Source organism: Pagrus major, chromosome 4 (genome assembly GCF_040436345.1).
Source record: "Pagrus major chromosome 4, Pma_NU_1.0".
Classification (NCBI taxonomy): Eukaryota; Metazoa; Chordata; class Actinopteri; order Spariformes; family Sparidae; genus Pagrus; species Pagrus major.
In genome coordinates this window covers 1,198,635-1,225,419 of record NC_133218.1, presented here as the reverse complement: position 1 = coordinate 1,225,419, position 26,785 = coordinate 1,198,635, and the positions used below count along the sequence as shown (strand labels likewise).

At 39.7% G+C, this 26,785-nt stretch overlaps 1 protein-coding gene across 1 annotated transcript in view; it reads left to right on the top strand.

Annotated features, from left to right (window-relative positions):
- The first annotated feature begins 811 nt into the window (after nucleotides 1-811).
- sh3gl3a (SH3-domain GRB2-like 3a) overlaps nucleotides 812-26,785 on the top strand; it is a 50,173-nt gene continuing 24,199 nt past the window's right edge. The window contains exon 1 of the mRNA XM_073464561.1: nucleotides 812-943. Within this exon, the coding sequence (XP_073320662.1) occupies nucleotides 899-943 (45 nt within the window). The 5' untranslated portion in view covers nucleotides 812-898. The remainder of the gene's footprint in view (nucleotides 944-26,785) is intronic.

The window sequence follows — 26,785 nt, the reverse complement described above, 5'->3', positions numbered from 1 at the left end:
TGTACAGTGAATTGGATAGCAGAAGAGTATATGACAGTGAAGAGAAACTACGAGGAGGTGACATGCAGCAAAGGTCTGCACTGAGATCTGAAAAGTTTTGAGGACTGCACTGAAGAGCAAGCTGCAGTTATGTCTTTGAAGTCATCAATTCTCTGCGCCGCGGTTTCCTCCGCACGAGCAGCTGTCAGCCAATGGGGTTTGAGAAGTGGCGACATCCCTGCCATTCAGGAAACCCTCTGCTCCCCCGCCACTCATTCAATTAGGCAACAGCACGTAAATATCACGTCCGGTTTGTACTTTCAAGATAAAACCGCAATGTTGTCACATCAAATAGTCCAGTAAAATTGAAAGGAGTCTGTACTCTGCAGTAAAATAACTAAATAAATTGTATAAAGGGCTGGAAACAGTTGAATTATGACTACAATTAAGCTCAACAACCAAAGCCTTGGATAGTTTGATTTAAACTTAATTCTTTGAAAAACAATTACATCATGTTCCATGTTATAATGAGGTTACTGTAACATTTTGGTAATACTCACTGAGCACACAACTCTCTATATGTGCCTCATTTCCTGACTGCAGAGATAGTAAATTTTCTACCTCACTCACTATGTTGTTCGTTTTGCATGAAATGAAGAAAAAAAACGGGCAATTTGCTGTGTTGAAATTATGCTTTTATTGTGACGGAAATAAAATCATTTCCGGTTGCGTAGTGTTGCGCTGCCCGAGCTTGATTCCGCTCAGGTCTTGCTGCAGTCTTGAACGGTGCTGACTGATGGTTGCGGTGCTGTGGATTCTCCTGTCAGCTTCCTTAACGTAGATTTTTTTTTTTTACTAGTTCAATTCAGTGTTTAAAGGGACATTAGACCAGAGGTGAAGCGTTGCACGTTGTTCGAAGATGTCTGTGGCCGGGCTGAAGAAACAGTTCCACAAAGCCAGTCAGGTATGGAGACGCCTGTTATTGCTCGTTCATAACAACACTTGTTTGGATGTGGACAGTGTTTGCAGTTAGCGGTGAAGGGAGTCAGACTCCAGGTGACTCAAAAACACGCACAGTGACCTACTTTAAGTTCTGACATGTACCCGTGCTGGGCTGTGGTGCACATTCACACACTGTTGCGAAACACTGTATGCTATCTGTGTAACGTTACTTTTCCATCCAGAGAAGTTCGTTTTGTTCGGAGACAACGCTAACCGAACTCCGTTGAAAAATCATCAAATTAAAGGTTTCCTCGCATGTGGGCGAACTGAAATCCGTTGTCCGACTTCATTTAAGGGCGTTTGCGAAACACTTGAATCCAGTGGGACAGCTCGGCATTGTTACTGACATATAGCAAGTAACGATACGTTATCAGTGGGTTAAACAATTAATATGATAATGTTAGGTAAGTCTATAAGAAAAGTGAAAATACTGATGAAAATCTTTATATATAAAGCATAATCAATATCCTAATATGTTTACCGAGCTATCATCTGGCCCAACATCTTGAGCCTGAGCCTGTAGTTGATACAGTATGGCTGTATTACAGTAGCTATTATATTGTGCTAGTGAGCACAGCTGATAATGTTCAGTCCAGATGTAGCACAGGTCTTCTGTATGTTGAAACGCTGTCTGTTTGCTCCTTCTGAGGAACAACAATCGACGGTAGCAGAGCTGTCTTCTGCAGCTACGCCAATGGTTCTCAAACCCTTTCATGTCATGAACCCCTAAAATGACACAAATTAGATTATGAACCCCCATTTGATAAATTCTGTCTGGAGGCCCCTCATCTGATAAGATTTTTTGCTTTTATTGCATATTACACAAAGTGACTGAAACTCATGATTACCAAAAGGTTCATATATTCTGTCATTGTGTTACTTATGGATTGAATTACAGTAAAATAAAATTATTCCTGCTGTGGACCCCCTGGAACCCTCTTAAGGATCCCTAGGGGTCCCTGGACCCCACTTTAAGAACCTCTGGTGCAGACCAGCACTGTGTTTCAAAGTTGTCACGCTGGCAGCACACAGTAATTTAAATGCAGGTAGAATGACTTTGAGCCATTAGAATCATTCACCCAACAGGCACTTTTATAACAACAACTACACACACAGAAGTTGCATACCCTATATTGTTTAGTCTGTGAATGCGTCCACTGCTCTTAAATTCAATTTAAAGTTACTCTTTTCATGAAAGTCACTCAATTCCATTCATAATTGGCCTGTTATTCCCACAGCCTCCTGCCACCAAAATACACCATGGTGGGTGGCTGTGAGTAACTGTGAACCACTTTTAACATTTAGATAACATGTCTTTGGAAACAAATGCTGCCTGCTGGATCATCTGATTGTCTAAACAAGCAGTGGCTCTTAATGGTTCAGAAATGTCTTGAGATTAATTTGAACCTTGTTAATAATCTTCTCCAAACAGTATTTCCCCTAGAATATTTCTCAGCAGCGGTGCTGTTTAGCGCGCCACGTCCATGTGATGCTGGCCAGTATATATGCATTTTGGCATCAGGGCTCGACATTAACACCCACTACCTGCCAAATGCAGGTTATTTTGAGTCGTGGCTGTGAATTTGCTCGACCAGCCAGGTTGGCGGGTAAATAAAAGCAGCTTAACAGACATTTGTGATAAACAGCACAGACTGAATTGTGAGTCTTGTTGTCTTGTTTTTGTTACTCAGACTCCTTAACAAAGAGCAGAGCCAGGCCCTGCCTTCAACTCATCAGTTCATACTGATTTTGCCAAAATATAACATGTAATAGGTCTATGTAGTATGGAATCAAAAGCAAAGTCTGCATTAAACAAAAGTGAAGGGCCAAAATTACCTGGATGTGGTACTGATTCGAAAAAAATCTGCACTATACATTGGACCAGTCTACCTGTGTACTGTGTCCCTCAATACATAGTGCTGGAACGGTTACAAAAACCAGTCAGGCCAACGATAGGAAGCATTTTCCGATTTTTCGTATGCTATTCCATGACTACATTTACTTCTAATCTAATTTTTTGGGCGAAAAATCAACTTTGAAAATTTCAAATATTATCAGTTTTCCAAAAATTGATTACAAGTTAATTAATTAACACACACAAAAATAGCATCAGTCAGCAAGTTTTAGGAATATGTTCCCATTGTGAAGCAAGAATAACAAGAATAATGTTACGCTTCCAAAGCAACAGAAATAACTTTGCCTGTGAACAACCTCCAACTCTCATTACATTTGCAGTTAAATCATTTGACAAAAGGCTGGTGAATCTGGTTCCTTCCAGTTATCAGACTTTTTTTTTTCAAGGGCTTAATGGGATGCTACACATTAGTGGCGGTTTGCCATTAGGTGTGTTATTGTTTACTTCCGCTTTCCAAAACCGGAAACCGGCAAGCCTGGGCTGGCATACTACAAAATAAACTGATATAACGGTTTCATACTGCATACTACTATGGCAATTATATGTAGTATGTGGTTCTAAATACAGCCAATGCTTACAACCTTGATGAGAGGATAAAGCAGAGCTATCCATCTGGTTATGAACACTGAAAACACTGAGAATAATTTGCGGGAACGGCAGTCAGGTAAACAAGTGTTTTCTCAGAGTTTGATGTCAGAAAATAGCAGTTACATTTAGTTGATGTGCTAGCTTGCATGACATCTCTCTGTAGTCTGTCTGCATTGCTTGCGTAGCTGGACAGTGCATCTTGCTTGCCTGCCAGCTGCTTCCAGGGCTGTGTTCTTTGACTTTGTGCAAAAGTAAGAGTGAAATTCAACTATTTGTTACATTGCCCAACCGACAACAATGTTTATAAACTGCAGCGTGACAAAGACATATACGATCATATACTCATGCACAAAAAATTATTTTCGTGATTGCACTCTTCATAGGCACATACAATCTTACAACAAAACAGTGCTTATGTAGTCAAGCTTTAGTTAAATCAGCCCTGGAGGATACGGCTGCAATGAAGGCACTAACCAACCTCAAGATGGATCAGTTAGTGAAGATGAGCATACTGTTAAGTGCAGCAAAAAGTAATTGAAAAATTGGATGTGAATGGAATACAACATTCTTTTTGTACTTCACGGTCATAGTCCGATAGTACGACAAAACTCAATTTGTAGAGATGAGAAGGGAGTCTGTTTTGAAATATATATATATATATATATATATATATATATATATATATATATATATATATATGTATAGTGAAAGTAGAAGAGATGAAGTGTGACACAGCGGTGGCAGTGGGTTGGCGAGGAGTCGCATTTCCAGATAGCAACTCCAAACCATGGACAGTTGTATCACAGCTTCAATCTTGCTTTCAGAATCGTTACTCCTAAATATACTAAAACTATGTCAGAAACAAAGGCCTATCTTACAGGCAAGTCTAGTATTTGATATGTCTTTATTGATGTGTCTTTGTGCTTTAAAGTTAAATAAAAAATCTGATCAAGAATTTTAGAATATTCAGAGATTACATATCATTTCTGCAATTGCAATATTGGTTAGATGTTTCCTGAACCTGACCTCATCCCTTGATGAAATTCCTTCCTCTTGCCACAGGTTATAACTGTCATAATGTCTCATGTATCATTGAAATTCCCGCACCAAATTACATCAGTCATCTAACTGGATAGAGAATGATAGAATGACGTAGGTGATGATAGCAGCTGGGTGAATCATAGATCAGGCCACAAGTGAGATTTACTGTCTAATTTAGAGCGTCATTATCTTGTCCCCTCACAGCTTGAAAAGATGTCTCATATTTTGAGGCTTATGAAGGCTCGATGCCAGTATTTATCTGATTACTTGTGAAGTTATTCCCATGTGCGCAAGCTTAATGTCAACCTTTTACTTCCTGTTTGTGTGTGTCTCAACTCCTCATTGTTGCAGTGGTGTGTGAGTCCCTCTACACTTTGATCAGTGTGCATTGATCTCAACATGATGTTTCTCTTTCACAGCCTGTTAGATGAGATAAACAGGAGGTCACGTCTCTAACATAGTGGTGTTATCCACTCTCACTTTTTTATTTAAATGAAGGCTCTTAAAGTGATTTCACATGTGAATACACTGTGTACAGTATGTTCTAACTGTTTGTTCCCTGGTACCTGTTTGAACTCACTGATGTTGCTCTCAGTCCTGCAGTAATGAGCAGTCAAAGATGAGGCTGTGAAGCTTTTCTAACATTTACAGCACGCGCAGCAGATTCCTGCTACTGGAAACATAGTGAGAAAATATTTGACAATAACAGCCAGACAATGTATCAATCAGACGTATCATTCCTGCTAAAAAGCACACAAAAGATCAGTTTTTAGAACAAGGTGTATGTCAAAATTATTGTTTGTTATTTCACCTGCTTCCTATAGTAGAAATGGGGAAGTGACCAGGGCCGAGACCAAGGTGTATAAATCTCTCTTCACATGGAGAAGATAACAAAAACGCTGTCACTTACTGTTTAATTTCCATATCTGAATCTCTTTCCACTATTATTGGAAAAGGGGTAAGGGTAATGTAGTAGAATATAATCTCTGGTCGTTTTAGATAATTCAACATGCTAGTGTGTGCATGTACACAGTGTCAAGATTTTATGAAGCAGAAAAACCTGCTTCTGTCCCGCCAGCATAGAAAAAAACTGTCACTTGTCTCCTGCTGCATGCTTCTCCCGTCCCAGCCTGTTGTGTCTTCACGTCCCTGGAGTCAGAGTCCTGGTCAGAGCCGCTGTATCACCTCTGTACTGTATCTCCTATTGTCAAACTGTATGTGGGACTTGTTAGGTTTGCAAAACAGGCAAAATAATGCTCTCCTTCTTCGCGTTATGCATATGAGCAGAAAACGCATCGGCTCGCGTTTTCACAACATCCGGATTAGGGATGTAACGGTTACCGGTGTCACGGTAAACCACGGAAAATTTCCCGACGGTGAAGGTTACCGTTTAAGTTTTAATTACCATGGTAACCGAAACGGTCGATAACCACGGTGTGGAAAACTCGCCAGATACTTTATCCAAGTCTCCCTACGCAGGTGCAACGTGCAACGTGCAACGTGCAACGTGCGCTTGTTATGTAGTGAAGAAGACATGGCGGAGGGAGGACGTGATAGTTGCGGCCCTCAAGGCATTTTTCCGCCTTCAAAGAGAACCAAATCTGAAGTCTGGGCGTATTTTGGTTATTATGAGAATGCTCAGGGACAGCTGGTCGAGGCTGCAGGAGCTGCAAGAAGAAAGTTGTTGCGAGGGGCGGCAACACATCCAATTTACTTACTCATTTGCGCAACCATCGCCCTCAACTGTTAAGTGAATGCAAGGTAAATTAACCTTAAAGGGATAGTTCGGATTTTTTGACATGAAGTTGTATGACATCCTCACCATCAGTGTCGTGCATCAGCAGTGACTTTCCCCCCACTGCGTCCTGTGAGCCGAGGTCTGTCCCGCTGTTGTTGCTGAAGAAAGTAGTTACGGCTAGTTTGCGGGGCCACGAAGATAAAGCGTTTTGCTTCAAAAAACAATATCCGTTCAAAAGAGTAAAACATTTGCATCACAAAATCGTTTACGACAAAAAAGTCAGACCTCACGATCACCTGGCACTATTTCCCCTCCCTTCGAATCACTGCGCGCTTCCGCCTGTTGACACACGGCACCGCTCCATCAGCTGTGGCTCAGCAGCCATTTGACCAATCAGATTGACCGAGGCCATTGACAACAGACGAGCAAGCAGACAGAGAGACAGACAGCCAATATATATAAGTAATATCAGAAATATATAATACTTGTGGATTATTTGTAGAATAGACTATATATAAAGAATAATATAAAATGGTGAATATAACAAGTTTCTAGATAGAGATACGAGCCAAAATAGAGTTTTTATAAGTAATTTAACAATAATCCTTTTTGTTTTGATCTAAAAGATTATCCAACCTGTTTCTCACAAAAGTGATATGATCTAGATTGTGAGTTTTGTGATTTGTTGGTTGCACCCTTAGTATTAAGTAACAATGACAGTAATAATTAATAATGACATTTTCTATTCATTTTTTTCACAGAGAGGGTCTGCTGGCCAATCGAGTGCTACTGCCAGTACATCTCATTCTACCTCTGTAACGCAGACATTAAAGGACGCATTTCAAAAACAGGCTGCTTATACCCTAACCCTTTTAATATATAATAAATCTATTTAAATATAAATCTTGGTGAAATTATTTCAATTTATCAGTGTATCAGTGTTTTTTCAACATTTTGAAGACATTTTAAAAATACCGCGGTATACCGATAACCGTGATAACTTTGGTCACTATTACCGTGGTGTGAAATTTTCATACCGTTACATCCCTAATCCGGATTAACAGTATACACGCACTGAATAAAATGGAATATTGGGCAAAAAACTAGGTGTGATATTGGACTTTTCATAATAATCTGGTAATTATTCAATATTTAATAATAATTATTAATTAATAATCTTTTACTCCATAAATCAGATAATGATTGGTTTATTAGTGTAAATGTTCTCAATGATACAGTGACTGTGTTTAGAGCAGACCGCTGTCAGCGCCCAGAGCAGAAGGAACATTTAGCTGTTGTCTAGTGGCAGTAAATGTACAGCACAGTTCTCAGTTTGACCATAAATAAACTCTGCAGCTCCTTAATACACAAGAAGAACTTCTGTTTGAGTGACAGCTAGCACTATCCCTGCTAATATTCATGCTGCTTGTCCATCCTAATGCTATCGCTAATCCATGCTAGCGATGTTGATCTTTCTAGGAGGGCAGTCTGGTTGTGATGTAATAACTATGTATGACTATAAACCGTGCCCGCATTCTCTGTTTGAGAAAGACTGTTGACCGTTAGACAGGAAGAAACACTGACTGGAGGGGGGGCTTTAAAGGTTCAGAGGAGAAAACCAACCTATTTGAATCCATGAAAAAATCTGACATGTGGGTGGTGATTTAGTTTTTCAGTTTTTACTGATTTTTGAGTGTATATGACAGCAGGCTACAAACAGAATGGCCTTAAAAGGCAAGTGAATGAATAAATCAATAAAAATAGATAAATAAAGGAACAAATATGAATTGAGTGTGTCTCTGTATGTGAGAAGGTGTAAGGACATTAGTTTCTGTTGTGCTGTGATGTGATGCTGTAGTGACACATAAAGAAGACCTAGATATTAGCCGAGGGCCCAGTCTGTCCTGCCTTTACAGTATATGACTTGATAATGGCAGTGTTGTTGTTTCCGATGTAATGTTCAGTTTACTGTTCAAAGTCTACAGTACAGGTGGAACCTACTGTCACTGAAGTTTTATGACTAATACTCCTGACGTCTCATTTACACAGATGGGAGGCGGTGTCATAAAAACCTGCAGTTACTCAATTTCTCTGTCTTTCACTGATTGCCACTTCATCTGAGTGGGATACACTTGTTTAGTGGCTGGTGGGCTCCTCACCATTCAGTAATTCACAACAGTTTTACTGTCTATTAGGGGTTTCACGACTACTTATTTTTACTTGTTTTTCATAACAGCAGTCGACTAGTCGACTATTTGTTATTTAAGAAAGATGCAGAGAGAGGAGTTCTAGCAAACAGTGAAAATTGTATTTTGTAATGCAGAAAGTTCAATCATTGCACTGTTACATGTCACACTATGTGGGATCGCATTTTCTAAACATAACAAGAAATTAAATAGCAATTTGGATATTTTAAACAACAGAAGAACAAAAGAACCAGCTGTCATCAAAGAGATGCAGCTGTACGGGGCTGGCAGCTAGGTTGCCATGACAATGCACCGCATATTTGGCATATATATCATATATATTATATCTATGTTTGACAAAATATATAAAGCTACATTAGACACTGTGACAATGAACAACAGCTTTTTACATTACATTACATTCTTTTTTTAGCTGATGCAATAAGAACAGAAACTGGGCTCACCAAAATGACAACCAAACTGTGTGGTGGTTACTTAAAAGAACAATACATCTGGTGTGTTGGTCAGTAATAACACTTTAACCGCCGTCATTGCCAGCTCACTTATAACATCCACCCAGCTATCTTTTTGGTTAGCGTTGAGAAAAACTAGGACACCAACCTGGGATGGAGGACACTCCCATGCCTACCGTTGCTCTCTATCTTACAGCCAACTTACAGTACGGCATTCTGGTGGTTTAGTGCAAATAAACCTGCTGTAAGTAACTCGAATAAAAACAAATTATCAGACGGTCACATGAGGCGAAATCTGCTTCTCTTTAAATTTGAACATGGACACCTTGTTAGCCTTAGCTAGCTCGGTAGCTTCCAGCTAGCTGGGGATCTTTAAAACCCCCCTCCAGTGTTTTTTGGTATTTTTATGATATTAAATATTTTTGAGTCCTCTCTGTACAATGTTGATGACAAATGACTTAATTTTGTGCTCAAATTCACTAAATTGAAGTTGTTGCTAATAAGGAATAATGACATAAATCCATAATAGAATCTGTTGATCCTGCCAGAAGAGCAGTCTGGTTGCAATGGTAATAATTATGTATGACTATTAAACCATTCTCTGTTTGAGAAAAGACATTGACCATTAGACAGGAAGAAACACTGACTTTAATGGTTCAGAGGAGAAAACTCAACCTATTTGAATCCCTGAAAAAATTTGACATGTGGGTGGTGATTTAGTGGTCTGACACCAAGACAGAACTCATCCTTAGATTTAGATTTTCACAGTTTTTACTGATTTTTGAGTGTTAACAGGCTACACAAAAAGAATGGCCTTAAAACGCAATAAGGAAAAAGGGATGTTTATATAGTCACTTGTATTTTTGGGTTAGTTGAATGGATAATTGTTACATAAAAGACTGACTGTTAGACAGGAAGAGAAACTGACTGGAGGGAGGCTATAAGTAACCAGGCTGCTTTCGGCTTACCACAGCTCCACCTCTTTGCCCATTTTTGATTAGCCGGGGCTTGCATGCCAAGATGGCAGCCGGTACAACCCACTTTGAGCGTCATTCTGGCTTTTGAGAACCCTATGGCCGACGACACAGTGGCTCTGTCCACTGTTTTTACAGTCAGTGTGTGGAAAGCTCAGAAACACCTGTTCGGAACATTCCACAGGTAAACTGGTTCACTGGTAGAAGGTGACATTATAATTGGGTATGAAAAGGGCATCCTCGAAAAGGCTCAGCCGTTGCAAGCAACATAATTGTATAAAGCTGGGTTATCAAACTTACTGCTCAAAGGTCTGCATCTTATTTATATTCAAGGTCAGACGTCAGGAAAGGCTGGTGCTGACAAAATAACATCAGATCACTTATAACGTATAAGTAACATACATTCAGTGTAAATTTAAGTGTCCTCACCTCTGTGTTCTGTGGATACTGCTATTCAAAATCGCTGTACTTGGTGTCATAGTGGCGTTTTATATCACAACTCTTTACAATACTGTTTCAGTCCGTATTATCAAACAAATATTACTATTATTTCTATTTTTACCACTATTTTTTTTTTTAGAATTAAGAATTTCAAACCTATCTTATGATTAGACAGTTTCTCCTTAAGAGCATTTATGGGATTGCACTTGCTTGTACACAAAAAGGGACAGAGGCATTTGTGCAAAGAATAAAAACAGAGATGATCACACCTTTTCTTGTTTCACACCTAACACACCTTGTTAATCCTTTCGTAAAGTGAGTGTGATTTTTGGAAATGTCTGCTTCAGAAATTTACGAAAACCCTGAATTCTACTGTTGTGAAGGAACCAGACATTTAAAACCAAGCTCCAAATCAGTGAAATGATCCAGGCTTAAGTATCTCATGGGATGAGCTGCCATATGTCTTCACCTCAAACAACTGATGTGCTGTCATGTGCATGCATGCCTGCAACAGAAACAAAATGCCACTAGGTACAGCTGACACCTCAGTGGAAAGCATCCATCCATCTTTAATGATGTATGAATGATGTCTTTAGTGATGCAGAGACTGAGCCACAGTCGCCTGGTGGTCTCGCCGACAGCCTTTCAGCTCATTAACATTTCAGCAACTCATCATCATTCTGTGCTGCTTCACTGTGACGTGGATCAGCCAACTTACGTTGGTTGTACAAAATGAGTGCCTTAGGATATTGGTACCTTCTCTTTTCTATTGAGAATGTACAGTGCCTATAAAAAGTCCTCACCCCCTTAATTGTTTACCCGTTTTATTACTTTTATAAATGGAATCATAGCAAACATACAAAAAAATACATAACCAAAAACAGATTTCTACAAAGTAATGTCAATTAATTAAAAACATATAATGTAAAATAAGTGATTGCATAAGTATTCACCCCCTTTAAAGTTCAACAGAGGTCCAGCCAATTGGTGCTAGTAGTCTCACAATTAGTGAAATGGAGATCACCTGAGTGCAGTGAATGTGTCTCAAGCGACTGTAGTATAAAAACACTGAAGGTCCAATCACTGGTTAATCAGTATTCATGGCTACAGTTACACCATACATACAATTACAGCAGACAAAAGAACACTCCAAGCAACCCTGTGAAAAGGTTATTGAAAAGTTTAAGTCAGGGGATGGATACAAAAACATTTCCAAGTCACTGAACATCCCCCGGAGTTCAGTTAAATCCATCATTAAGAAATGGAAGGAATATGGCACATGTGTAAATCTGCCTAGAGCAGGCTGTCCTCACAAACTGAGTGACCGTGCAAGGAGGAGACTAGTGAGGAAGGCCACCAAGACACCTATAACTATTCTGAAGGAGTTAAAGTAGGGGTGTGCGATATGACGATATTAGATCGTGAAGGATTAGAATGTGTAGACGATCTGCCAGAGTGCAGAGATCGTAGGGATCGTCTAGGGCACAGTCTATAAATTGCAGTTCTATGCTGATGCACCGACGCACCAAACGTATTACGTCGTGCAGTGACGCGCCTTCTTACCCGCCTCCTTGTTTATGTGTGTAGCGGTAGCCGCATGCAGAGCCATGGCTGAAAGCCAAACGGAGGAGTTGGTCGCTTTTTAAAAAAAACAAAAAAAACAGCGTTTCACCATCTCTCATCTCTGCCAGTTAGCCCCTCCACCTGCCGCCTCTCTCGGGTGCGCACGCACGCACGCACGCACACATGGATAGGTCGCGCTTGGCCGCTAATAAACCGTAAATGCGCTAATTGTACAGTGTTCAAATTACCGCGACCCCCCCACCCCCCGTCGGATAGTCCGACCACTGACGGACCCTTTTCAATAAGCTATTAAGTGTTTTGATATACTTAAATCCTGTTAAAATGACTGTGTTGAATAAAACAAACAGTAATGTCTTCATTGATATTTTACTTTCATGTTTATTGAAAGCTACCTTTTATGTTGCAAGAGTGCACTTTATCAGTGTTGTTTACCTTTTAGTATGTTTACCTTGTTTGCACATGTTGGCAAAACTGCAACTATTTAAATTAAAATCTGTTCAGAAAGGTTCTTTGGCCTAAATTGTCTGTTTTTCTTTTTTTTGATTTAAGATCGTGATAAAATCGAAATCGTGATTTTATTTTTAATAAATCGTGATATGATATTTTTGCCATATCGCCCACCCCTAAGTTAAAGCTATAGTTGGTAATGTTGGAGAGCTAGCAAGATTTGAAAGTGTCACCTCCTCTAAGCTCCACCCCCTCCACCCCCTCCTCCCCCTCCCGTCAGTGCGCCATCCAAAGCCACGCCCCTGTGCGTGGCTGTGGCTGTGCAATATGATCAAAATGTCATATCCTATAACCTCTTCAATACGAGCGCCCCCTAATCAGGGGCCAGCATGAGATGCGTCGAGTACAAACACTCAATGCTCCATGCAGGAAGCACAGATCCTATAAGTTAGATAAGCAGTATGTACCGACGACCTGTAACGTTACTGGCTTACACCGACAGAGAAGCTAATGTTAGCATTGGGCTAATACGAGCTACAAAAGAAGCTAAGTTGGCTAACGTTACATATTTCATGAAAATAACAAATCCCCCCGAAGCAAAACAAATAATTACCTGTCCAACAGAAAGACAGCAACCTCTGCATCACTTCTTAGGCCCTTCAGCTCCCTCAGTTGTCTCCACCGTTCAAAAGCTGAACCGATGTTGACTCTGGTTTTCCCTCTGGCTTTATCTAAAGCCTTTTTCGTTGCAGCCTTTTCTGCCTCCGGCTTTCTTTTCTTAGCCCGTTTAGCGTGGCGAGCCGTTACAAGTAACGCTGGCAGTGCTACTTTTGGCTACATTTTCTCTGCCATTGTTCTCTCCTGCTAACTCGGTATGGAGTGTGCTGAATATTTCCAGCAACGGTGACACATGATGAGTGCACGCAGGGAGGAGGGAGGGACAGAGGGGGGCGTGGGCAGGACGAGACATGAAGGCATCTGATTGGTTCTTTCCACTCGCACCGAGAGGCAGGGATTAGTCAGAGTTTTTACAGGCCTGCAGCTGCCACAGAGGTCTGATTTTTTTCGTTCCTTTTTCTGAACACATTATGTATTGACTACTCTCAGGATGGAAGGACCATTTCACCCAGTACAACAAACAGTGTTTCTGAACAGGATTACCAACTATAGTAGGGCCCTATAAAATCTGTTTTATTTTTTCCCAAATTCCGTTTTATTTTTCCCAAATTCCGTTTTGCCGTTTACATTTTTGGGAATTCCGTTTTTTCCGTTTAAAGTTTTGAGAATCCCGTTTTTTTTTACCTTTTACTCTTATTTTACTACCAAAAACAGTGTGTTTTTAATGTAAATGACTAAAATGTACACAAATTAAATAGAAATTAACTTAAATTTATTGAGGTGACAACAACACATTTCCTCAATACTGTACCGTACAGTACATTAAAGTCCATCAAAAACAAGCAGAAAGTAATGAAACTTTAGTTGACTTGTCATAAAACAACAACCAAACATTTTAAACTTCTTCAAAAGTAACTTAAACAAGTTATTTAAGTTGTACGACTAGTTAGTCCTTGTTAGCTACTCTCTCTTCAAGTTTCCCACCTATCAGACAGAGCCGTGGGCAGCTGCTTCGCCATGCTTACATTGTTTTGAAGGGGGAGGGGCTCAGTCTGTGGAGGGGGCTTGTTGTGCCACCCAGATGTGCTTCCCTCCGTGCAGTTTTCCCCAGACATACGTTCCTCTTCCACACGAAAACAGCATTTCAGTGAAATTATGTCAAATTCCGCGTTAAAAATAGATTCCGTTTTAATTAGCCAATTCCGCGATTCCGTCCGCGATTCCATGATCGCAGAAATCATAGGGCCCTACTATAGCTTTAAGCAGCTGAGATGGGAGAGACTTTACAACAACTGTCGCCTGGGTTCTTCACCAGTCAAAGCTTTGTGGGAGAGTGGCAAAGAGAAAGCCACTGTTGAAGAAAGCTCATTAAATTTCCACTAGAATTTAGCCAAAGGCATGTGGGAGACTCCAAGGTCAACTGGAAGATGGTTCTTTGGTCTGATGAGACCAAAATGGAGCTTTTTGACCATCAGACTAAACGCTATGTTTGGCAGACACCAAACAATGCACATCACCACAAACACACCATCCCTACCGTGAAGCGTGGTGGTGGCAGCATCATGCTGTGGGGATGCTTCTTGACAGCAGGCCCTGGAAGGCTTGTAAAGGTAGAGGGTAAAATGAATTCAGCAAAATATAGGGAAATCCTGGAGGACAACCTGATTCAGTCTGCAAGAGAACTACAATTTGAGAGAAGATTTATTTTCCAGCAAGACAATGACCTGAAGCATACAGCGAAAGATACACAGAAATAATAGTTTAAAGACAAGACAAGGTGAATGTTCTGGACTGGCCGAGTCAAAGCCCAGACCTCAGTCCAACAGAGAATTTGTGGTTGGACTTGAAAAGGGCTGTTCACGCCAGATCCCTGTGCAGCCTGACAGAGCTTGAGCAGTTTTGCAAAGAAGATTAGAGTAAAATTGCTTCCAGATGTGCAAGCCTTATTGAGACCTAGCCACACAGACTCAGTGCTGTGATTGTGGCCAAAGGTGCATATACTCAATACTGACTTGAAGGGGGTGAATACTTATGCAATCACTTATTTTACATTATATATTTTTAATTAATTGACATTACTTTGTAAAAATTTGTTTTCACTTTGACATTAAAGAGTTTTTTTGGTATTTCCTCCTACTTCTTATAGGCACTGTAAAAGTGTAGCTAGTCTAATGTGAACAGAGAGATTATTCCAGGCCTGGGTTGCATGATAACATGTTCGTTTTGACTTTTGGAACAACCAATATACTGGTCCCAGATTTCCTAAGGGTTCTGGATGGTTCATAAGGCAAGAGCATGTCAGTGATTAGTTTCTGCCAAGAGCCATGGAGTGATCTGTAGACAAGTAACAGAATTTTGAAAAAAAATCTCTGAGGAACCAGTAGCCAATGTAAGGATTGTGGAATAGGTGTTATATGGTCAAATTTGACGATTGACAAAATTGATTGTCAGGACCCTGGCAGTGGCATTCTGAATTAGTTGGAGTTGACAAAGTGCTTTCTTGGGAGCCCTTGGAATAGACCATTACAGTAATCTAATCGTTTAGATTGCTGTAGTTTTTCTATATCATGCTTGGACATTATTCCTCTAATTCTTGCTATGGTTTTTAAATTGTAGTACGCAGACGAGGTGACTGATTTGTAGAGGTGTGAATCTTCACTGGCCTCATGATTTGATTAGATTATGATTCAGTTGTCAATGATTCTCGAGTATGGCATCCTCAATGATCTATATTACTGCACATGGCTACTTTTTCATCATTTAAATTCCTCTTTTATTCAGAAAGTCCGTCCAATAATCAGACTACAGCAGTCTACAAAATAAAAGCTGCATCTTTTCAATATTTGTATCTCAGTTCATAAACATCACAAAAATATTTATCCATCTGCAGTGCCTTACACGTTTGTTGTAGTATATAATACATATATTGTACAATAAGAGCTTTAAGATAAGGCATTTATTGACTGTGCTGCACACACCTCTCTCAGAGTTGGACGGCAAAGTTGACAGCACCTCCTCCTCCTTATGATTTATAGCTTGCAAAAATGGCTAACATGATTAGTAATTGCTGTGAGGCAGAAGTCACACTCTGTGTGGGTCTCGTCCAGTTAGTGCTTCCCAGCAAGATCCAATATGTGCCCTGAGATGTCCGTTTAAAAAAATGCTCAGCAAAAGCTGCAGACTCTCGATTATGCTCTCTCTCTGCATCGATGCAAAATCTTCCACATCCGCATCACGATGCATCTTATAATCAAGTAATTTCCACACCTGTACTGATTTGATGTGACTATTGAAGTGTAAATCTGAGTCTGTGATGTCATTCAGCACCTTTTATGAGTACAGTCTCTGTGATGGGGCCGAAATCCTGATTGAAAGATTATACAAACATTATTCATCATTAGAAAATTACTAAGGTGGTGGTAAACAACCTTTTAAATAAATTTTATCCAAGAATGGTAGGTTTGAAATCGGCCGATAGTTGTTCAGCTTGGTAGCGTCAAGGCTGGTCTTCTTTAGAAGGGCTTAAAGACAGCAATTTGTAAAGCCTTGCAGTTCGGAAAATGACTCATTGGGGAGAGTTGTTAACTCTGTATTTTATGAGACTGTTCAACACTGTTTTAAGGAAGTTGGTGGGTAAGACATCAAGGCTTTTCAGTCAAATCAACGATTTTTCATTAATGGAATTGAATTGTGTCATGACTACTAAGCTGCTTCTAGAAGATTGTTGTGGAGGTGCTTCTTTGTTTGGCATCGTGGGGGTTCTTAGTTTGTCTGATGCCTTTAATTTTGTCATTAAAAAAAAGATGCAAACTCTGCATTTGCATCTTAGAAACTAGCATCAGGGTTTTGAGGCTGGAGGATTGGTTAATCTGTCAACTGAAGCAAATAAGATGTGTGAGGTGTTACTGTTCGGTGTTACTACAGTTTTTCTTTATATATTCAAAGTGAATCTGGAGGTTTGATTTATGCCATTTTCGCTCTGTTTTATGGCACTTCCTTTTCTGGGCTCTTACAGAGTGAGAATTTCTCCATGATGCCTTTTGAATATGAACAGTCAGTTTTGACTTTAGTTTGACAATTACGTTTGCAATTGTATGAGTGAAGACATTGAGCTGATCGTGATCATTTGATGACTTCCATAAAAAGTATCCCTTCTAAATAAAAAAATACACACAATTAATCTGACAGGGCAACATCAAGCACAGTGACATGCTGACACCCTTAGTAATAAACAGATCAAGAGTGTGTCCTCTGTTATGAGTTGGCACTTTTACACGTTGAGCATAGCATTATCTATGTGTACATTAAAATAATCTACAATGACAAAAGTCAAATTCAGTGCAGATAATTGAGGGCATCTCAGTAAAATCATCAAGGAAATATGTAGAGTATTTTGGTTGCCTGCATATCACTATAAATAAATTACTGCAGATAATTTTATTTCCATTTTAAATGACAGATATTAAAACGATAAAAAATCGTCAAATGATATCGTCTTGCAAAGCAACTTATTCTTAAAAAAACAAACAACCCCTCCTTGTTTGTTTAATCATGATGTCCAACTAATTCTTGGTTAAAAACATAAAATCAAGCTTGTAAGAAGTTATAAAATCATTGATTAAAAGTAATAAGTATACAACATTGAACAGGCTACATTCATTGAGTGTGTCAGATACAGAATTTATTAATTAATATCTTGTGTTGTGCAGATTATTACAGGTTGTGTATCTGCCTTCTTAGTATTATAGATCTCAGTTCAATTTGAGTTTTAGCTCACAGTTTGTAATTGTCTTTTAAGAGTGCTGTAGGGATGACATATTTTTGTAGGCTAAACTGGAAGTTAGCATCACCCTGGTTCCCTTGACACAAAGCCTATGGGATTTTTGAATTGGATTTTGGAAAATCACCGAAAATAAGCTCTGTGGCGATAACAAGTTTGTGATACTTGATATAAGCTTTGTTGGCTTATAAACAGACGACATCACGGTCACATGACTTAAACGTCACCACCACTAAGCATCTTACTACACAATTACTATACATGTTTTCTATAAACTGATCAATGTACAAGTTGTAAAGTTAGAGTTAGAATAGTTTGTAACTAAAGTCGCCTGTAAAGATGGACTAGTGAGTAGATGAGTCTCCATGTTCGCTGAGATGATGTTTAATGTCCCAGATAACCTCTGTAGTCTCATTTAGACACTTGTTAGCAACCGCCATTTTTAACACACGTAAGAGCTTTATAATTAAATTGTGGGACATTTAATTATGTATTTTATGTGCAAAAATAACAACAAATAACAAAAATATCTTCAGCCTGGGGCAACCACACACCATATTTCAGGCACTCAACCCAAAAAACAATTAAAACTCATAGACTTTGAGACGAGGGAACAGGAAGAACAAAAATGCTAACTGATTTCTGGGTTTTAGGACTACAAACTACAGCACTCTATAGCCACCAATTTTACACATTCAAGATCTGAGTGAGTGCTACAGCACATGAGAAGTCCGTAGTCTGTAGTATGTTTGGCTGATATTTTGTGATGCAATTCCAATAGTGCTAATCCTAAACTAACCTTTTTTTTGTATTTGGAAGTTTTGAGAATAGCTTTGCTAAAGCAACATGCTTGTTAATTCAGACTTGCTAAAGGCATCATTGTTCACTTGACACTGAAACAGGAACCTGTTCCTTTTTAAATCTGCCTAGATATTGATGCAGAGCTTCCAATTTGTTTTTATATTTTGGCTGATAAATACCAAGAAATGTAATTTCAGGAATAGAAATTATCAATTCAATTATCGGTATTGTTGGAAATCTAGTATCAGTTAGTTACGCTGTAGACAGCATTGACAATATATCAGTGGTGTAAAGGGGCTTCCATTCTCTTACATTGGCAGTTTTCCAGTTAAACTGTCCAAATTAACAACAGAGAAACCTAATAGGGAAAATATTAAATATGAGTGGTATCCTCCTCGCTAGTTTATCAGCTGTCATTATGATTCTGTGTTCCACTCACACCATGTGGCCTGACTGAAGGAATAATAATTACATTAGATCTGGCCAGTGCTCATCACTACTGATAGTAATGGACAAGTGTGTCCCTGCTCTGGACAGGCCTCTAATGAGGAAATTACCTGGAATGGCAGGTTTAACCCAGGCATGACGAAGGACAATTAATCCAATAATTTCTTGTAAGTCATTTGATTGTCTGCTTCCAGTAGACAATCTTGTTAACTTACTTACAGTTAATCAGTAGATGATTCTCCTGCAGCAACTGGCGGTGTCTCAGATTTCCTGAAACAGCAGTGGTGAATTGCTTTGTAGGTTGGGTTAGATACATCTGCCTGACTGCCTTGAAGGGAAATTTGAACAATACAAAGTCTGCTAGACTGCCTGCTGCCTCTTCCTTCCTGCACACAATGAAAGTCGAACACATTAAAAAAGTTCCACCCACGGCTCAACAACCCTGAGTATCCCCCTCCACACACACACACACACACACACACACACACACACACACACACACACACATATAAACACCAGACAAGTGAAAGCTGTGGTTCTCTATAATCACAGTGCAACACACACACTGACAGTGTTGTTTGGTAGATAACTGTGTGCTGTAAATGCTGAATGAAAGGCCCTTTTCATAGTGTTTCTGAGCCAAGGACATCTCAAGCTTTTCAACTTACAGATCTTTGAGATGGACACATGTGAGGCACTGAGGATTTTGTATCAATGACGCATACGGGAGGGAAAAGTTTTGCTTTTGTAGTGGGTGTACAAGCGGCTAGCTGCCATTCATTGACTCCATCAAATCAATGACACAAAGACACACAGTGAAAACCTATGTAACAGAGGATTTTCTATTTGCTTAAAGAGAACGGAATTTAGCCACTGTGGAATGTGTGCCTTCCATCAGTGATCGTAGTGATGTGATGTGGTCTCTGCTACAGAATCTTCTCTTAAACAAATGATAGTTAAAGTTCCACCAGTCTTTGTGTCATGTGAAAGTTGAGGCTGCAAGCGACAAACAGAATTATCATCCAACGCTGCAGCTCTTCTGAACTTTTTGGCTTCATTGTTTGTCTTTTTTTTTTTTTTTTAGCACATTAAAGTGAAACTCTCGCCAAAATGCAACCTACACTTTTTTTGTGAAGGGTTCATGTGTAGAGACCCTGGTGATACTACGCGCAAAGTTTCATGTTGTGTCGAGTCTTCTTAGTGTTTTAAAAATAGCGATTTTGATGCTACCGTAAAGTTGCCCCTAGCACGCCATTGAAAATGATTTTGACCCGAAAACGAAAATACGGTAAATCTTAAAAGTGGCTTTTTCGTCGTAATTATGCTTTTACACGAAGGTTTGACTCGGGTTCCTTCACAAAAAAAGCCTAGGTTGCATTTTGGCGAGGGTTTCACAACTCTATGGTTCAGGCCTATCACTCACCAACCCGGTTTCCTGTTTGTGTTTTTTGACCAAGCATTGTTTGAACCCACAGAATTCCATCTGAAATTGTAGTGGAGATCTGAACTTTTCTGAGATACAAGGTACAAGGTAATTTATTCTTCATTACAAATCACAGCGTTGATAACGAAATGAAAGTGTGTAAACTCCTTCATGCTACACAAATTACAGGATCGATCACGCACACTCACAAGAAAGAAGGAGCACACAACTTGTTCAGCATCTATCTACAAACTGTTGTTCTGTGTGTTGTTGTCCTCTACCACGAGCCACTCTGATCAGTGCTCCAGACTAACTGTGGTTCTCCCTATGGAATATTTTAGGAGGATTTAAATTGTCATGCAGCACAATACATTCATATTTTTTCCGTCTTAACTGTGTAACTGATAAAACCTTCGGTAGTAAGTAGACAGTTTACAGAAATAACAGTGTTCTGTTTTATTTGAAAGTAAAACGTCACAAAGAGACCATGTCTTCTCCTAAGTCCTAATGAAGTCTCCTTCACATCTTTCCTTGACCTCATACCTTTTTACATCAAGGTCAAGGAATAATGTTTAGGAAAATAGACAGGGTGTACGACTGCAGCCCTGCTCTTAGTTGTCACTCTACCACTGCCTTGGTAAATGCCCACTCAGAGGTTTTAGTTAAGATGTGTCCACAAATACTGTTTGTCCACAAATTGTTTTATTTTCTTGTGAAAAATAGAAGAACATATACATTAGCTGCAGTATAAGGCCGGGCAGCCTTAAAATAATATCACAATATTTTTTGGCTATATCATGATATACAATAGATACCTCCATATCTTGAAATCTTCTCAAAAGTACTTCATAAATGTTAGGACGAGACGACAAAATCAAATATCACAATATTTTTTTTTAAATAGGCCCAATACTCATCAGTACTGTGGATATAGTGTGGGTAAAGGCAAGTATTAGAGCAAGTATAACTTCAGAAAATTACATAACTTTACTGTAATGCAGGAAAAGACAACACTTATGTCATATCATGATATAACGACATCCAAACTCCAAACTAAGCGATACAGCATGTAGTCTCACATCACGATAATGATATATGTCCTATGTATTGCCCAGCCCTACTGCGGTATCATTATCAGTCATTTTTACGGACCCAAAGAGTAAGCACAAATCAAATTTCAGTTCATTGAATCACTGTACAGACCTACTGTAATACCGCTTCACAATATTGTGTTAGTTGCTTATCTCAGCTGGAAATCATTGGGTGGCTCCAATTTCCAAATCATTCCTCCCACCACTGAACAAACAGACTTTAGCTCAAAACAGCAGGAAGGTCACAGCTCAATCCAATATTATGTACATGTTTTTTTTACTTTTGTTCTCTGGAGAATTCAATTCTGTAAATATCTGACTCTCTTAGAGTAAAAAAATAATCAAGAATTCTAAAAAGTGGGTACAGTTTGGATATCCACAACACAGACCTTTTTCTAACAGCATTAGTTATTGGTGTCCAGTCCCCTCCACTTTGCAACTGCAATACGGCTCCTTTGGGAGACACAGTAAAACAATGTGATTCTACAAACACACACAGATCCACAACAACAAAATTCCTGTGTACGTGTGTGAAGGCCAGTGATTCAGCTCCTTGAGAGATTCCACACTGTTTTAAAGGAAAACTGCCTTTTCTTCACTAGGCCTTGTGGTTTCACTTAGTGTCACTTAGCATATATTAGCTGAGGAGAAAGTGTGATCTGCGACAGACTGACAATGAGTCACAGAGCATCGAACAGGCAGAGCATCACACTTTTGTTTTTCACTTTCTTATGACCCTCTGCATTCTTTTTCCTCCGTCCTACCCTGCAGACACACAGTCCAGCCCAGACTAATTTCCCACAAGAGCCACCACGCCGGGAGCCTGAGAGAAAAGACAGTGCTTAACATTATCTCTGCATTGCATTAATTAGTGTGAACCAATATTAACACCCTGCATAATCTGAATAATTTAATTAACCTTGATGTCTTTAAATCCTACCTCTCTTATTAACCTTGAAATCTAAAGTCAAATCTCGTCTAAGAGGTTAAGATAATTTGACTTCGCCCAGTGCATGTCAAATTGCTTAATGAATTTTGCAAGAAAATGACTTTATCTCAATATTAGTCATATCAAAGTTTAGGACCTAATGAATAATTCGATTTCTTGTTAGAAAGATTTAATTAATACTTAATTGCTATGCTCCAGGTAGCTCCATACATGTGTACAAGCCTGTAATCTGCTGCCTTCACTTTTAATTTGACTAGTCAAACAAAGGTTCACAAGCGTATTTATTGAAAAGAAATACATATTCAAAAACTATGTAACATAAATAAATAATAAGAAATACATATTTACAAAGTAAAATACATTTTCCAATTACAAATGTATAAAATACAAAACCAGACCTAATAGAATTTACATAATAAAATACATTCCACATTTTAAAAATGTATTCAAGAGATCAGCACACTTGAACTGCAGAGTTGAACAGTTAAGCTTTTTGTCATGTGTCTGCACATTGCACAGTTGGTTTAGCTGTTTTCCTTGATTGATTAGACAGAACAGCTAGGGCAGATCGGATGGTGTTGTTCTCTGGGACAGATAAAAAGTAAAATGCTAAATGGGTCGCCAAATATACTTGGGCAGACGTTAATATACGAGTGGGGACCACCCAAGTAAAATATATGTGTGGGAAACACTGTAGTATGTTAGTGTTGTTATTAGTGCCATAAAGCCATTTCGGTGGATGAATGCATGAGTTTGTGTTTTGAATGACTTAATTTACGTCTGCCATGCAAATGAAGTAGGGATGCACATTTTACATTTTTTTTATGACCGATAACCGACGCTCATTAACCGATTAATAACCGTTAACTGATAAGATTTAAATGCTCTATTGAGTGTCTGTGACCCATTCAAAAGTACCGTGACAATTTTTTTTTTCTTATGGGCTTTATTATTAAATGTGCAAATACAGCCAAGTGAACACAAACCAAACAAACACCCCGTTGCAACAATAACCCGATGCACAAACACGTTAAATCCGTCATTTACCGCCAGCTGCAGTGTGTGTGCAAAACAGGGGATCCAGTCCCAGCTGACCCGTCCGGGAGAGTTGGCGGCCACGATGTTGCGCGCGTTGTCGTGGACGCATGCAGACACTTTCCCACTAAGTCCCCACGTCTCCACCGCATCAACTAGTTTAGCTGTGAGGTTATCAGCTGTGTGTCTACCTGGCATACTCTGCGTTAACAGGACGGCGGAATTAACTGAAGTGGGCTGTGGCGGAAAGCACGTAAAGGCACGTGTTGCACGTATGGCACGCGTCGACACGCCCCCATGAGTTGATTGACAAGTAGGCCAGCTAAAAAAAAATAAAATAACCGATAGTATTAATCGGTCAAGGTTCCTGTTATCGGTTAACGGTTAAACGGTTAACCATGTGCATCCCTAAAATGAAGCAGTATTAGAAACCTCCATTCTAAAGTAAGGTTGCAGTACAAGCAGAAGTAAAGCTAATCTAATAGGCTAGGCTATGAAAATGTAGCTAAGCTAGCTTTCATTTCCTGTGGATGCAGCTTATTACAGAGTAACACTGGCAGCTACTGGAACCTTTAAGCTGGACTGTTTTCTTGCCTGTTACTCAGTGCATGAGTTGAGGTCATGAATCAGTCAACACCCCCATAAAGGTCTGTTGGTCTGTGAAAGGGGGGATTCTTCCTCCTGGTTTAGGCCAATGCCCGACCTCATGTGTTCAGAGTGTGTAGGCAGTTCCTGGATGACGAAGGCATTGATGCCACTGACTGGCCCTCTCATTCCCCTGACTTAAATCCAATTGAGCGCCACCACAGACTTTCCAGGATCTCACTGATGCCCTGATCCAGGTCTGGTACCATTCGCTGACTCGTCAGGAGCATGCCCAGACGTTGTCGGGAGTGCATACAGGCAAGCGGGGGCCATACACACTACTGAGTCACATTATGAGTTGCTGTGATAAAATTCACACAAGTTGGATAAGCCTGTGATTTAAATTATTTACTTTGATTTTTTCAGTGTGATTTTTAATCCAGCCCTCAATGGGCTGATGATTTTAGTTTCCAGGGTTTTGCAAGAACTTTATATCATGTGTTACCTTCTGGGTGTGAATCGTTTAAAGGCAGGCAAATGTTCACCAACAAACATCACGTCATTGTCTAGCATAAAGATTGTTTTATTTGAATTGATAGAAGATTTGAGAAGGATTGGAGGGGGTCTTGTTCGGTGGAGGATGGGGTAGAGGTCAGTGGATGGTAGAGGTTGAGGTTGGTGGATTATCCTGAATTTAAGTTATAATAACTTCACTCAGAACATAATAGTTATTTCATGTCCAAAAGCTATATTGGATAGATATGGATAATAGATAGTGGCCTGTTGTGTTGGAATTCTAACATGCCAGAAGCACCACCTGCTGGTTATTTAGGCTTCTTCCTCGCTACATATAGTAGCCTATGTGAGTCTAGATAGACATGGATGGAAACAACAACTTGACTCGTGCACAGAGGCAGTTAATTTTTTCTTTGGCAAAATGAGTCAAGGGACTGGCATGATCCATGCATTGAAAAGTTTGACATAACAGAGGTTACCAATTGTGACTATTTGTATAGTTAAATAGTGATGGTGGTTGGACAACTGCAGGCCACTGGGTTATTAATGGGCGTTTCCCTAGGCTGGAGAAAGAACTGTTGATCAACTTGTAGAAATAACTTCTCAATTTGCATATTTCTTGCCAAACATAAAGTTAAAAGCTCACAGCAACCACTACAACAGTTTTCAGGGTTTTTTTGCTCGTAAAGTTCATGGATCTAACAAGGGAAATCAGTATGAATGCATTCTACTGTCTCTCCTTCTCATTGTATTGTTCTGTTCTTTTTTGTTGTTGTTGTTGTTTTTCCTCACTCTAATCGATGGTCTAAGGACAGAGGTTGTTGTTCACTATTGTAAAGCCCACTAAGACAATGTGATTGTGATTTGAACAGTTTGAACTGCTCAAGAAGACAACCTGTTCTCATAAGACCCGCCCTACTCCACCTCTGATGATTGGCTTCATTGGTTTCGTTCTCGATGCTTGAATCAAACTGTTAGCTCACACAGACACTCTATTAATGTCTGTTTTCGAGGGTGCTGGAGCTGGAGTAACACTCCGACCTCTTCACACCAACAAACCGACCTCTTTACACATTCTCTGGAGCCGCTCTTCGCTACAAGAGACAGCCAGGCAGTGTACCAGCAGGGAAACTACGGCTCACAATCCCCTGCATCAGCTCTACTGCTTGCTGTTTGTTTTTACAAACCAACCGCAAGAAAAACACATTAACCCATTATAACCAGGCATAATACAGTTGGGGAATAATAACGTGCCAGTTACGCTGACAGTTTTTTTTGAGAGTTTTTTGTGGTTCTGGTAGTCCACTGGACAACAAGAGGGAGGGAGATTGGTGGGACCCACTGTTGAGTGCCTGTTCTCGGCTGTCCTCGTGTCACACCCCCCTGGGTGCCGTGGTAGACCCACTGTACAGCCAGAGGGAGGGTCATTCATCAATCATTCATTGTCAAAGACAATTCATGGCTACTTTTTACACATGTGTAGGTCATGGCTGGCTACTCTTATTTTACATAGAAGGAAAGCAGAAGTACCTCAAATATAAAAACAGTAAAAACAAACTGTATAAAAATAATAACTGCCGTACACATCACACGTCAGATTTATTATTAAAGGACACTGTTTAAGTCATGTACCGTGAGTTTTTGGTATCGGCTCAGCCATCACATTCAGGCAGAGATGTCAAAGATTCAATATGATTCGGAGAGGTCTCCAAGTCCCTTCAAATGAGTTCAAGGAGCCATTGAGGGAAAATCTAAGCTTTTCAAGTCTAATGGACAATAACTCTTAGCTCTTTCACCCACCTGTTGTGAGATGGAGGTTGAGTGTGTTTCCAATTAAGGAGTATGAGTCACCTGGCCAACAGGGTGGTAAAGGCAAGAACAGTCTGCATGACTTTAGTGGTAATAGGCTGCGAGGGGGCACCAAATAAGGCCAAGAGAGGTTCAGGAGTGATAGTAGTATGCTGTGCTAATGTTTTTGAAGATTTCGGACCAGAATGTGGCAGTTCTGGGACAGAACCAGAACATATGGGAATGGTCGGCTGGAGATTGTTTGCACCTATTACATGAGTCAGTTACATTGGGGTAAATCCGAGATAGCCTCAAATTAGTGTAGTGAACCTTGTGCACAACTTTACACTGCAGGAGGCCGTGCCTCGCACAGATTGAAGAGGA